Consider the following 15364-nt stretch of genomic DNA (forward strand, 5'->3'; position numbering starts at 1 on the left):
TCAACGCGATGTCAATCCGAATTCGCGTGGCTGCGCGGCTAACCGACGAATGCGTCCCGAATGCGTGCTGACAATCGCGTGTTGGTCGCTGTATTACAAAACAATGTTGCACATGGTAACGCGAGGAATACACTTTCGTTTACAATGGTGACTTAACAGCAACGTTGCTTATGCTTCTGACGATATTTTCCAATAACGACAAAGTCGCCAAGTGAGAAATGATACTTGATTCATTGCGATTAACAGAACAGGCAGACGACATGTAAAGTTTAGAAACTTAATAATTTCTTTAATAACATACTTAACTACAGAGTGTGTTATAATACATAAGGTGTGTAACCAATGTTATATAATTCATAAATTTTACTTTTTCATACCTCTAAACTTTTTTGAAAATGTTAAATAATTACAAATCATTTAAATCGAAAACTAAATATGATATTTAATAAAAACTGAACGCAATTAAAATACAAATATAAGATACGAGAGACATTTCTCTGGTACCGAAATGAAATCTAACCGACACGTCAACCTTTACAATCTCTCGTTCCCTCTCATTGCTAACACAAAATGCAATATACCGCCGCGTATTCCGCGGTCGTAATACTGTCCAATGTATCATTCCACTTCTATCAAACCGAAAGTCGTGCTGCACCGCGGCCAACAATCGTGTGACGAAAGGCTAGTCCGCGAATTGACACGGCAATAAAAGTAACTGAGTGCGGCAATCGTGCGAAGCGGCGCGGTATACTGTTCGCGAAATTCCGTCGAAACGGTGCTCGCGTCGCCATAAATCTAACCAGGCAGATCTACCGTTACGATACTCCAACGTAAGTGGAGTAGCCGGGGCGAGTAGTAACTCCATATCGTTACAAGTCGCCGCGATGACCGAGTCGAATACGTACGAGCGCCGTGAAATTGAAAAAATTGATTAATTCCGCCGGTGAGGGGAAGTTTGAATATGTATACTACACCGTGGATAGGGGTGCTATATATTTTCCTATACATATATCCACACCGATGTACACGTATATATAGTGAGGAATACATGCGGTATAGTGTTTTCTGAGCTTTCTGCATCGAGCCTTAAAAGTGTACCGCCAAATAAATTCGAAATAAGCTTCTCTTTCACGAAAATGTAAAGCGAAGGGCAATTACGAAGTTTTTAAACATTAAAATTGGAAGTTTTGACAAATTAAACGTGAACAGCATATAGACGGAGCAAATTTTTAATTAACTGTACGATGTAGAACGGCGAAAGTTACATTTTTGTCAATTAAAAAGCATTTAACGGGGAAAAGTTTTAGTCTGCACATAATTATTTCTCATAAAAATTTTTTCTCATCTATAATATAAAATTGAGGGTACGCAATTTCTATGTACAAAATTTGCTCACGGCCATAAATTGATAAAATATAATTCAGCAGGCAACTTCTCAAATAATTTCACCTAAACTTAAACGTTAACGTAATTTTAAATTGACATTTACGTCGCCAAAATATTTAATTTCGAAACTTCGAAAATTGCACGCGAGCAAATTTTCGTTGAGAAAATATCTCGCAAATCGAGCAGAAGACAATTTCCCTCGAAGTTTGACACGAAGGTTACGGAGCACCTCGAGCACCTCGTACAGTGGCATGCTAGAAAGCTGATACACCGGTGTATCGCTGTACGATACTACGGGTAGCATCGCATTTGCGTCAGTATGCCGAAGTGGCCGATGCCGAGGTCACGAGCGGGTGCAGCTTAACACATATCGGTCTATTGTAACTTGCCGGCAACCAACTCCGCTATTGTTTCCGGCACGGGCATTCCGCCGATATCGCTAATTAATTTGTTCTCAGCAATCTCAGCTGCGGCCACGCTTCTAAAACAACCGTGTTAAACATAAAGCTATAACGTCGCGAAACGAAATATACCGTAGAGGCAGTCCGTTTGCGCGGATTAGAATAAAACGCTCGGTTCTGCACAGAATACTGTACGAATACTGTCAAGCAAATTTAAATATTTTTTCTACCGCAATTTCGTCAGAGAATAGATTCGTCTCTAGATACATTTTTTCCCCTCCGAACAATAGGTTTTTTCCACGATTTTCACCGTGTATGATTTTCTACTGTGTGTGGGGAATCTGGCGGGAAAACGAGGGAATATTGCGAGATGAATTAGAAAAATTGATCGAGAGCTTCGTGCTGTCTGGGAACTTTGAGTTGCGAGTTGCGCGGCTATGTCTGCGCTGATGGAAAGGTGCGCGAAATTGGGTTACGAGCGTGAGGGTGAGTTAACCCTTTATGAGGCTATTCCAACTTCGCAGTTGCACAATGGCATTGTTCTTATTTCCTACGTAGTGTCATGCGGTGCCTTCCGCAGCTCGTAGAAACGCCATTGCGCTGTTTTAAAATACTGTCACGGTACTGAAGACGAAATTACACTGATGCGCGGGGTTATATAGCTTCATAAAAATCAGCAATGCGATAAGTACAAAGATTGCACGAGAAATCGATAAATTCCACCAAACGATACAAATCATGACGTTATACGCTCTTTATTTAATGGTTTAATTTCAAAGCTATATATTTAAATAGCTAACAAAAGAGTTTACACCGCTAATACTAAATAATATGTGTAAATATTCACATATTATATATATTTACTCATTTCAGCGAGGACACATTAAAGCTGCACATTCTACAAACTAATTTCCACCCCTAGGCGCTATGATCACGTTTAAAAGCAATATGTTCAGCGAATGAACGACGTGGAAACTTCACCGTTCGTGTACTTGGCAGCGCAATTGGAGGTCCGGAAAAATTTCCGATCTACGTACGATCGTGGAAATCTCTCCGGCTCCTAAATTCGAGACGAGAAACTCGAGATAAGCACCGCGATAAAGTATGAGCGTAGAGAGCGAAACTCGAGAAGTAATAACTCCCTGAGGCGATCTCAATATTTGATTTCTATCGATGACGCAAACGGTACGGGATTCTTGATAACATCGGCACGACACTACGTTTCGCGAACGTATTTCTGGAACAAACATGTCGCCGTGTGTGTATATCTCGTCAAAAAAAAAGTAAGCATCCATCTTCGTATTCCGTTACGTCGATGAAGATCGCGGGGAAATATCGGCGCGGAAAAATATGGTATTCCAAGCGAAGGGGTTCAAACACGAGGATATGCGCGAGCTTGCATGATATTTTCCACGTAATTTCGTCCCGCGTAGCGCAATCCAATCTAACGGACATTATATTGAGAGCGTGAGTCTGGTTTTAAAACATTACTCGCTGTTTGATGAACGCGATTACAAACTGCGGCATTGGGTTTTAACAAGATGTGTTCGATGTATTCGAATCTGTATCTATCAACATCCTGAAAGTAATATGTACAGAGTCTCCAAATGATTCGTATCATCTCTCACATCTTTTACATCGAATCTGAACTCATTCTGCCGCCTCTCAAGGGTTCCGGACTGCATCTTGTTGTATCCCCTCGCATCCAATTTTGCCTGCTGCACCCACGATTGGTATCTCTCGACCGAGGATAGACGCGCGACGCCTCGCAAAAATATTATATCGGGTATCGATACGTCGCACAATCAGATAAGGGCCCCGAGAGGGGTCTCGCTGACTCGGTCGTTTCTCGTCGCGATGGAATCGCGGTCCGCTTTTATTTTCACAGCCAAGTATTTCGATGACTCAACCGCCAGACGGACATTCTCGTCGGGGGGGACGAGATCGTCGTCGTCGTCGTCGTCGTCGCCATCGTCTTCATCCGTTCTTTCTCATCGGAGAGAGAAACGATACTTAAGATGATCGCGACGAGAAATTCCTCGAGCGTTCTCGGGATGAACAAGTAGATCGTCTTGGCACAGATTGGCGATTTGGACAACGCGATCAGCCAATGACCCCGTTTGCTTCAAGATTGTAATTATCTCGAATCGCTTCTTATGATTCAAAGAGCAATTCCCACTCTTGCTTATGCTTTAAAATAGTTTAATAATGAATAATAAATGTATATAGAATTAATTAGAGAATCTGATTTTGTAGCAACATATTATTTTTTAAATAATATTCACAAATAGTATTCATAAAAATAAAGCTTTCGTATCCATTACTCTAAAATTCTAAATAATTATTTCATCAAATCTTTGATAAATGGTAGTCTGTTCTCTGAAATTAAGATATTTTTATCGTTATAGTTTAAGACATTGTGGGATTTTATGTCAAATCTTTTTAAAGTAAAAATAATAAAACGTTAATAATCTAGGTGTGACATTAAAACGATTTAGGTTAATATTATACTATGTTTTTTATTCTTTGATACATAATATGAAAATAAATGATACGCGTAAAGTAAGAAAAATGATCTCGTAATTGATATATTGAAAGAGAGGCGATGCTTCGGTATTAACTGAAAATCCGTTAAGCGAAAATATCGTTTAATTCGACGTTACGTAACGCGGGGGAATTCGATTTACCGCGAGCGAATATTTACGAACACGTACGGCGTTTATCCACGTGGCATCGAGCGGCAACCTCGATAGCGATGCGGCTGCAACGAATTATGCACGCGCGGGTAGAACGATGAGATCGCATCGCAGCAAACTCGCCCGAAATTGATGCGCGATAATAATACGATCAGGTGGAAAATCGAGCCCCGACAATTGTGTGTTAAGCGCTGTTGGTCGATAACACATCGCGCGAGATTTCGTAGGAGTGATAACGAAGTGACGATAATAGGGACTAATAAGCAGCCGGGGAAAACGCTGATCAAACGAAAAGAGAATAACGTATTTACCTCCTAAATAACTGTATACAGGATATGCCCACAAAGCTTTGGTAAATCCTACGTTTTATTCACTTCATCTATATTTATCTTTGCGAAAGGTTGAAAACTGGATTTTTTATGTTATTTTTAAATTTGTTATTTTTTTTTAACAATTCAGGGAAATTTAAAAATGAGAAATATTAGTATTTTCTAATGCAGCAGTGCCAAAGTATACTTTCCGCAACGTTAAAAGTTACTGTGTGTATTTTCTTTATATTGAAAACAAACGCTATACCTGTTACATAGAATCAATATTTTTGTTGCTTACTTTTCTGTAAGCATCGGGCGTACAAAGAGATTTCATAGTAGAATGAATTTCATGCGAAACTCAAAAGCGGTAAGACTTTAAACAATAGAATTGTGCAAAGCAAAGCAATAAAATTTCCTTCTCAGAGATCTGCTGCTTCACTTAATAGTTAAAGACACGCGATTACAGGCTCAAGAATTAAAGGTGTACGATTTTTTGCATGAAACTGCGCATTTCTATCTTTAGCCGTGTCGAGTGAACAGGTCGCAAATACAATTTTATTGCTTTTTCTTATCCTCCCCTAGAAATGTATCTTACAAGATGCGCTCGGTTTAAAAAAGCAGAAAAAGCGAGAAATACCATAGTAAAGTAAGTTTGGCACCGGCTAGTTTGTCTAACCAATTTTTCAAAAGCGAGCGTAGCTTTATTTTATCAGTCGCGATTTACTGAAGAATATGACTGCGTATATCGACGGTGCTATTATTAGTGAATGCAGCTGCTACAACGGAAAGATAGTTTAGAGTTTAGGTCTTTGCGGCCTCGTCGATCGCCATACATTTCACGTTGCGCGGCTTAGAACAGATCGCAACACTGGCATAATCTCTTTTTCTTCGGGTTAAGCCCGTACCGAGCACCTTCGAGCAGCGAGGATGGCGCTCTATCGCGCAATCTATTTCCAAGTTAATTACCGGCGAAATAAAGAAGTAGGTCGTTGTCCTACAATGAATACGAAATATCGCGCAGGAAAATTGCGATAACGAGCCGCCGAATTTAATTCAAGTCCAGCTCCAGAGCGCAAACATTCCCAACATTTTTACGACCGTGGATGTAATAATTTAATGCAGTAATTAACTATACTTTTGTATTTAACATTTTTATATGCGTACTTTGAAACTGGCGGGCATAATTCTTTTCAACTAATTCCAAATGTGTTTATGAGCAGAAAATTACATCTGTATTAATGGACGTGTTTGTATTAATTAAGGTGATGAAAAAATTTTCTGTTTTAATGTATAAAAATATTAATATAGAAATATAATAAGAGCAGGAGTGGGAAATCTACTTTTATAAATACGTGAACAAAATTCTGTTTGCTTTTACCAGCTAGACATAAACGTTCGTATTTATTAACGTTAATAAAGCCCATTAGCGTTAATAAAATAACTGCTACAAGATCTACAGGTAAATTTTGTTAAGCTATATCCCACCTATAAGTGAATCTCATATTAATCCTTCTCCATGGATACAAATGCATTTATCTCGGCAAAAATAGTGTGAGATAAGCGCGCCAAGTAAATCTCGCGCGCTTTTGTGTGTACTCCACCAGGAAATTGTCCTGCGCTCCTCCTTTCGAGCTGCATAAATCGCATCACCTACCGTGATCTTCAGGTCCCGCGGGTCGCATGTGTCGTATCGTCTACTGAAGCGCAGCACTGTGTGCGTCTTGTTCTCGTAACCCAGTAACAACCGGTAGTCCTGGCTCGAATCCATCTGCGGATCTCTGCTGGCGTCCTTCACGTGCCGGTCCTGGAAACAAGCGACGACTTAATGTTAAGATCCGCGCCAACGGGACCATAAAGTATAAAGCATCTCGTCGAGGCGCTCCGCACACTCTTTTCTTTTTCCAAAAAGTTCGAGATCGACCGTCGCGATGAAAGGGTATGTGTGTCGAAAAATAGCAAAAATTCTTCAAGATCGAAAGAAAAAAATATACGTCCTCAACTTTTTATCGTTACGTAATAAATTTTTTAACGTTTTCCACATGAGCAATATGTGGAGGAAATATAAAAATACGCTGCCAATAATTCTCGAGTTTTTTACTCCGAGAAAGTAATATCGACAATATCGAATGTTTCAATATTGGAACTTCATAACGAATGGATTAATATTGCTTCACATTTATTCGACGAATATTCATCGAATATTCTAATATCAAGTGACGCGTTGCATATGGGATATTAAACCGTTACTTAACGAATCATGACGTGAACGCGCGGCACATCGACACTTGCAGCGGCGGGTCATCCTTCAATTCTAGATGTGCGCGCGAATGGAGGAAGGCAGCTCGGCAGCTTTTTCTCTAACGAGCCGGGCGCTCATCGACAAGCATCGACCAATGTGCAGAGACGCGCGTCATCACCGGCGTAGTTAGCCTGTCCTACTCGTTTCAAATTTATCCGCGTTGCCGGCTCGTTACCGTTAGCAGTTAACGACTGATTGGTCATCGACTTCGTACGTAAATGAATAGACCCTGTACCATAATTTGCCCGATAATATCCGCGCTCGCGCGCGCGCGCGCGTCTTTACGGCCACCTCGTACAATTTTTCGCGAGCGAATGACGCGAAATTGGATACACGTCTCTTGTAATAATAATCGATCCTCGTAACGACGACGATCGTGGGACTGGCGAACGCTTTCCCATGCGTGACCACTCGCATTTACAGTTAGCCAGTCAAGAACCGGCAACGCTCTCGCGTGAAATACGAATTTATTACTTGGCCCGCCGGCGACGCGCGGCCATACGCGTTTTTCCCCCCTCTATGCTAATTCATTCCGCTTTTCACCGGCCACGACTAGCAATGTAGGTCCAGCCTGACAGTGCTAACTTGACAGTAGAGTCACTAAGTTCTTCGTGATAATTTATATGTCAAATTAATTCCATTAGAATTATATAGTACCAACGATTCATGTCTTTCTTGCAAGCTGAATGACCGCAATAACGGCCTGAAATATTCGCTGCTCACTGCCTATTTTTTCTAATTTATATTGTGAACATTTAATTTGAACTCCGACTTTTATTCCTTTTGACTGACTGATTCAATTTAGTCATTGTCTCAATTTATTACATTGATTGAAAATCTTTCTGACCGGATAAAATTCGCACGTAATGTGAAGCCTTTTACGTGTACCGCGAAAGTTTATGCAGATACATCAACGCGCAGAACTCAGCACAACGAAACGCTGTTAGGAAAAAGCACCAGCCGGAAGGCAGCACTATCGACACAGCGTGTACTATGAACATTTTCACCAGCTTATTATACGCTGCTATTTTACGAGGCTGCGTATTATGTTTAAGACATGCTCGACTAGAGATCCTAGAAACTTTTAAAAAGCGCAAGGCAAGGGAAATGCGATGAAGAACTTGTACGCTTCCATTGTACCATAAATCCGGATAATGAGATTGAACGGATAAGTCACGTAATATCGACTACGGGTCTAGTAAAATTAATATTTTACCTTACTTAAAAAGCAGACGAGGATCGTGATAACGATCGATGAAATAATGAATACTCGCGAAAGGGATTCAATATTCAATTAAATATTTTTATCATGTTTTAAATTTTTCTAATATAAATATATATCTTCTTGTACATACTTTGTTTTATTTTATGACGAAAAACGTTTATAACTCCTTTTAACTTGTGATGTTGCAATCTTTATTTTGATTTTTATTTGAATTCGGCTTAGATGCCTCAGGCGATTTATTTTCATGCTTTTGATATAGAAAAATAACTTCTGAATGACCAGAAAATGCTGAATAATCGTAACGGTGACTTTAAATTTTTGCTAATTATCTAACGCTCGGTCGCTTTTGTTCCGAATACCATCGGTCTTTTTATTACGCGCGAGCACCAATTTCTTGCACGATGTCGATATTAGAATGCCATTCTATCGTCTTACAAAGAAACGGCCGTTGCCGACAAAAACTAGCGGCGTCGCGCCTGCTTCGCCCTTTTCCCTCGCCGATCGAGTTTCTCGTTCGCGAACGACGATCGTCGAACCGAGACGACTGCGCGCGCTTCTGTCGCAAGGGAGACAAAGGGCGAGAACGAAGGCAAAAGTTAAGGTGAATTTATACATAGATTCTTCACGATATTGATCGAAATCATTCGAACAGTAAAAGCAGAATTAAATCGCGTAACCATTACTTATTGTTGAACAAAAAACTGTTGAATGAAACGTGTGCCGTTTTTGGCCAGTTTGGACGATCATTCAGAGTAATGCAAAATAAAGCAAACTGTGGGATTTTATTCCACTTTTTGTTTAACTTGATTTGCAGAGGCAATTAATACAATCCGTGTTTCGCGTACGATGTGTAGGATTAAGCCTCTTTATTGGACTGATCACGTGCGATAATAATACAAATCGAGTTCCGTGTGTTCGAAGTGAGGAATTGTCGATTATTTAACGCGAGATGAAAGTCGAAAGTTGGGAGTTGAGAACTCGGAGCTGAGAGTTTAAGGAACCGACAGCTTACAGTCGTGAACTGAGAGTTTATAGTTGAGAGGTGAGCAACAAACTTGACGCGTCTGTACGTACATATATACGCGTAGTATGTTTACTCTTTAAGGATGATATGTAATTGAGTTATTGTAGAGATTGCGTACGGGAGGAGTCCCGCGACGTCGTCCCCATTCTTTCTCACGTTTGGAAGTTTTTAAAGGAAGCGACGGACGAACGCCCGCGTCGGATCGGCCGCGAATCGGGTAGCCCACTTTTAGCGCGATACATCCGAACAAAAACGCGTTCATCCAATTTATTTTGGATGATTCATCCGGGGTAATCATCGGGAGCGAACCGTGTAAATTCGCCTTTAGTTAGGCGACTGCGAGCGGCGTTCTTGGGGACTCCTCAGCCCCTTAAGGGCCGAAGACAAGTTTTTCTGGCGAGATTCCGTCGCGCCGCCTCGATATAATTATCGCGGCGCGGCTGCTCCTTCGGAAGAAGCGCGCCGACGCCTTCGGACGATTTCGTAGCCATTGTTCCATTGTGAGGATCGTTCCCTCTCCACCCTGCGCGGCTCTCCGGCGCGCGGCTTTATTAAAATTTCATTTAGCCGCGAGCCACGTACCTGCGCGTGCTGCGTGATTCCCGGCGAGTCACGCGTGTTATGTCGCCTACCCGGTACCGGACACCCTTCATCCTTATCCCTTATCCTCCGCCTGTTTCTTTTTCCCCGGCTGATGTTCTCACCTGGGCCCCGCGTCACGTCGCTTTTGCGGACGTCAAGATATGCGAAGGGAGAGAGAATAGGAACAGGAGCGCTACGTCGACTCGCGTTAACTTCAGAAAGGCGAATGCGCAAAAATAACTCGGTCGAGAGGAAAAGAGAAAGGTGATAAATTGAGTAAAAAGACCCAAGTATATTATGTATACGATGAATATACATCTTAAACTTTTACAGACAGAAAGTTGAATTGTAGAATACATATATAAATTAATGCATCTGATTAAGAACTTCTCGAATTAATACTAGTTTATCAAATTATCAGTTTTGATACGTGCTTGAATTAATGAGATTTAAATTTGTGAATCGTTAGCTTTAAGCAAAAAGTATATTAACAAAAATAAAGAAACGTGGTTAAAACAACGATTCAACCGTGAATAATCAATTCGATAAATTTCCGCTTTAAATTACAGCGTTATTGTTATTACATATTCAGAAATTCGATTAGACATACGTACATGATAATAATGTCTTTAATAAGATTAATTTATTAGTTTTACAAAAGCAAAAATAAAATTGGTTGAAATGAAATTAGAAAGTAGTACTTAGATATTTCACCATTAATTTTACGCGACAATATTTTCACGATTATAATTCATTTGTACTTTGAGATAGCTTTACAGCCGTGTGTCTTGCAAGTTCTTTTCATTGTGCAACTGCTTGCGGACGGTATGCGGTTACTCAAAGGTAAGAGGGCCGTCTCTGGCGAAGGATTCGAATTCTTGCGCGAGAAAGGGCTTTACCGGCGACGACAAGGGCTTTGAACCCCAGACGAGCTGGTATTGCTTCCAAGTTCAGCGTTTTGATGAAAAATTGAAAGAAAGTCCGCATGCGTTCGTACTTAAATGCCTTTCGTGTCTCGCAACTGAAATATCGAGCCGTATAAGATACCGCGATAAGATGTAAAGAAATATATAGGTACTTTATTTCGAGAAAATTGGCAGCTCAAGAATGACGATGGCATACTCTGTCTCAGACTCTTAAAATGATAACGGAGAATTTTTGCAGAGTGAGACATTTAGTTTCTTTCTAAATAAAAATATCTGATCTCGTTCCATAATAATTACATTCAAACGACGTCTTAAATTTAGTCTCGCTTTTTCATTATTGCGGAATTCCGAAGTTCGCGCATGAAATGCGGCGCGATGGAATTTCCTCACGGAGGAAAAATTCCTGTGACATCGTCTGCCGGAACCGCGGATCGTGTTATCATCGATCGCGCCATGAAAAATTACACAAGAAGGACGTCTCGTCTCGCCTCGTCTCACTTCGCCCCGTCGCGTCGCATCGCGTCGCGATTCGCGGGAGTTCGCGCGAAACGATAGAGTAATAAATAATTTGTGGACCCGTCTCTCCCGTGCATAACTTCTTCAATTTCCGCCGCACCATCGGAAGTGAAGAACATATTTTTTCCATCCCTTGGCGCATCTCTTCTGCCTTTTCCAGACATGAGTAATCGAAAAGTCCAGGAAGTCTGTCACATTTTCAACCTTCTTTCGACACTCTTGCCATCTCATGAGAGTATTCAAGCCTTTCCTTCTATCGAAAATTATATATGCGACTAGCAAACGTCATCAATTTCGTGTAGCGCGGGTGTAAAATCTTTGTAGGCTCTTACTTTTATTTGTAATTCACAGTCTCATTATGTAAAGTACAATTATATAAAATTTAATTAAAATTATTCATATCCTGAATTCAGATCTTCTTCACAAAAAAATTAATATTAGTTTAACCTTTGCTCATCAAACATGATTTTTATGCGCAATTTATAATCATTTGGAGGGGTTAAAGCCATAGTGGTGTAAGTCAATTTTTTTGACCACTTTTTTTTGTTCTTTTTTCAACATATCTGCATGTGTAAACTGCATTTATGAACTTAACTCGATAGGTTAAAAAAAGTGACTTACACCACTATGGCTTTAACCCCTCCATTTATATTTTTATGGTTTATATTCATATTTCTTTTCTTCTAAGTTATTTTAAATTCTAGGGGATAGTCTTGTTATATAACTACACATTGCAATATGTTTTTGATATTAAAATTAATTTTACTAATACTTATGATCAACCACAAACAGTATGGAGTAGGTTTTCGAGACTCAATTTTTCTTTCTTTCTCTCTCTCTCTCTCTCTCTCTCTCTCTCTCTCTTTCATTCTATTTATAAATTATATATTTCCTTCGCGAGCACGCAACGGAATTGGGACGGATAAACTCTCGGACTGGTTACATCGCCTGAAATTGCCTGTTATTCGCGATTGGACTTCGTACGTTCGTCACGGCGTGAATCCGCGGTCGACGGCCCGATAAAAGGAAATCGGTTCGAAACACGTACGACAGTAAACTCGCGCAATGTACGGTTCTCCATTTCGCGCTGGACATACACGTGGGACGCGAATTTTCAGTTGTGGCGAAGTGGTGACAGCGATTGCACCCTCTCTCTCTCCCCCTCTCCCTCTCGCTCTTCCCCTCGTCGCGTAATGATTTTTCCCAATCCGTACTGTAGTCTATTGTTATTTTCTAAGATTATTGAAGAAAATCATCTCCAAATTTATCAATAAATGCATTACCCTCGTAATAAAATTGTAATACTGCATTTTTGATAAATTCAATGCTCGAATATTTATAATTTAATTGTTGTCTTTTTCTCAATAATTCAAAAAAGACAAAAATTATTAAATTAAAATTAGTGCGACCTATGTAATATCTCAACTCCATTGTTGAATGAAAAATAATACAATTTATGTATAATTCTTTTTCTTAAAACTATAGGAATTTTAATAAGCTGATTGTATTCAGTAGCGTACAGTATCCGTACGAAATTAATTTTGCCTTCATCCTCGTATACAGTAGTAACGTGCTCGACAAGCCATTTATGTATAAATACATGAAATAAGGATAATAATATAATAATAATAATGTCGGCTAGCTATGCTTTATGATATCGGCTATTGATATTCATACGGTCGGATTAGTCCGTAATCATGAAACATCAGTGACATCAACAGGCATTATCGGCATCCAATTACGTCGCTTTGTGCATACTGGGAGCTTTGTTCCGCGAATGTCTGTCTTTCCGTTCTATCGAGCGCACCACGCGAACGCGCAATCAATGCATTACTGTGGGAAGGGGGGAGAGCGAGCGAGAGAGAGAGAGAGAGAGAGAGAAAGAGAGAGAGAGGGAGAGAGGGAGAAAGAGAGGGGGAAGGCGCGTGTTCTATCCCACGCGGGCCAACGCACGCACGTATGCATTCAGTAACCGATTCCGCATGCCGGACAATTATAGCAATTATGCCGACCCAATTCACCGCGCGCATTAATACTCCGCCGCGACGTCGTCGACGCTGGAGCATCCCGTTGCGCCGATCAAACGGTTCCTCGTGCGAATGGCACGAGCCTAAAAGCAAATCACATAAACCTACACCCGATTAATGATCATGTCGCGTGAGTTGCTTACAGGAAAAAAGAACAAGTTGTATAAAAACGACGATTTATTTACATACATACATGTATATAGCGTCTCGATTGAAATTATTCTGGCTAAGTAATTTATTATCAGATAAGTGATTTATTAATACTTATAACGATTTCGCCTCTTCTTTGTACTAACTATATGAAAACGTAACGTTCATGAAGGTAAACGGGCTATTAAGTTCTTTTTACGAGAATTAAAAGATTTTTTTCGTAGTTACTTTATGCTTAATTACTTTATTGCTTAAAAACTAATTATTGTTGAAAAAAGCTACGATTTCTGAAATTCCATGTCATCGAGATGTGCTTAATCGAACAAGGTATTCATAATAATTCTCGCATTTATTATTTCGGTAATTGAAAATACTTGAAGTGCGGAGGCTATTAACGTAAAATGAGCTTAACTGCGGCTTAAAATGCAGAGTGGCGGGCCCATATTTAACAGGAAAGCACGAAACGTGGCGAGCACACGAGCTTGGGTCATATAATCGATCTCCAATCTTTCGTGTTGCCTTCCCATGATTATTATACCGTGTGTCGCGGTGATTACCCGATCCTATATGCATGTTAAGAGAATTATACCAATTATGAGTGCTCCAATTCGCCATTCAGTGACAGCTTCTAATAACAAATAATGACCGGTCCGGGAGTAAAATAAATTTTCGTGAATATTGTGCGGGTAAGTAAACTACTTGATCGTTATCGATCTTGATAGCACACGCGAGGACAAGACACGATCTGTTTTCTTCAGCACGTCATAATTAGATCGCGATTATCGTGGCAGAAAATCGATCTTAGTGTATCGCGTACATTTATGTAAAATAGTCTTCAATTGCAAAGGCTATCAACTTATCGAGGACCTCTTGAAAACCTATGTTTACCGCGAATGGCCGGTTCTCCGTATTTTCAAAGCAGCATATTATTATAATCGACGCGAGATATTATTATTCACATTTCATCTGTTACAATCTTTGATTATTGCAAAATTTTATTGACTTTATTCATTCCTTATTTATTCAAATCTTTTTGTCAGGTTCTCAACGTTTTTTTTTCTTTTTATAACTGTTCGACGCCCCGTACGCGCATAATACTACTCGGTGAAAAAATTTCTTTCGCCGAAAGGAAATTGGTCGCACCTTGTTAGCGCAAACAGTCGCGCTCGAAAATCGCTCGGGATTTCATTATCGCGCGGCAGTTGACGGCGAAAAAGAGTGCGCCTCTTCAGCATTCAAAAGTAATTCGAAGTCCGGAGGGCAGTGTAAATTGCTTTTCACGGCGTGAGGCTGCGGAGACGGCGAAGGATCGGAAGATCCCGATGCGCCGCCAACTCCTTTGAGTGATGTGCAAATAGTCTCCCTCTCTTCTCTCTTTTTCTTTCGCCCTCCGTGCGGACTTCTCTCGTCAATGACTACGGCTCCCAAGGAGATAATCGTGGTTCGAGCACCCGGTTCTTGAAGAGATAATCCAAAGCTCGCGAGCCCGCCGCGAGATATTCTGAATGAATTTTGATGACAAAAGTCGCGAACGAGAAAAAAAACTTCTAGGGCTACCAAAGTCGATTTTGTCGACGTACGTAGGTTCGCTTACACCGTAAATGATGTAAATCGAATTTTATATGTATTTATAACGTTACACGAAATTATGAAATTGCGAAATTTTTTGCCCGTTTTGGAATTAGCGTAAATCTCGAAGAAGATATAGTCGACGCGCAGGCGGAAGATCGACGCGATACACATTTAGAATAAATATTTTATTCAAGAAGAGCCATGTTGCTTCGGAATTCCAAGCAGCGGCTTTAGATCGTTTCGGCGAAC

At 40.4% G+C, this 15364-nt stretch overlaps 1 protein-coding gene across 2 annotated transcripts in view; it reads right to left on the reverse strand.

The window, feature by feature from the left end:
* The window catches only part of Olf413 (DBH like monooxygenase olf413), a 260512-nt gene that overhangs the window by 47986 nt on the left and 197162 nt on the right, over nt 1-15364 (reverse strand). For both annotated transcript variants that reach the window (XM_071780496.1, XM_071780495.1), the window contains one exon: nt 6449-6598. In XM_071780496.1, coding sequence (XP_071636597.1) covers nt 6449-6598 — 150 coding nt within the window. The remainder of the gene's footprint in view (nt 1-6448; nt 6599-15364) is intronic.

Source organism: Temnothorax longispinosus, chromosome 6 (assembly GCF_030848805.1).
Source record: "Temnothorax longispinosus isolate EJ_2023e chromosome 6, Tlon_JGU_v1, whole genome shotgun sequence".
NCBI classification, from domain to species: Eukaryota; Metazoa; Arthropoda; class Insecta; order Hymenoptera; family Formicidae; genus Temnothorax; species Temnothorax longispinosus.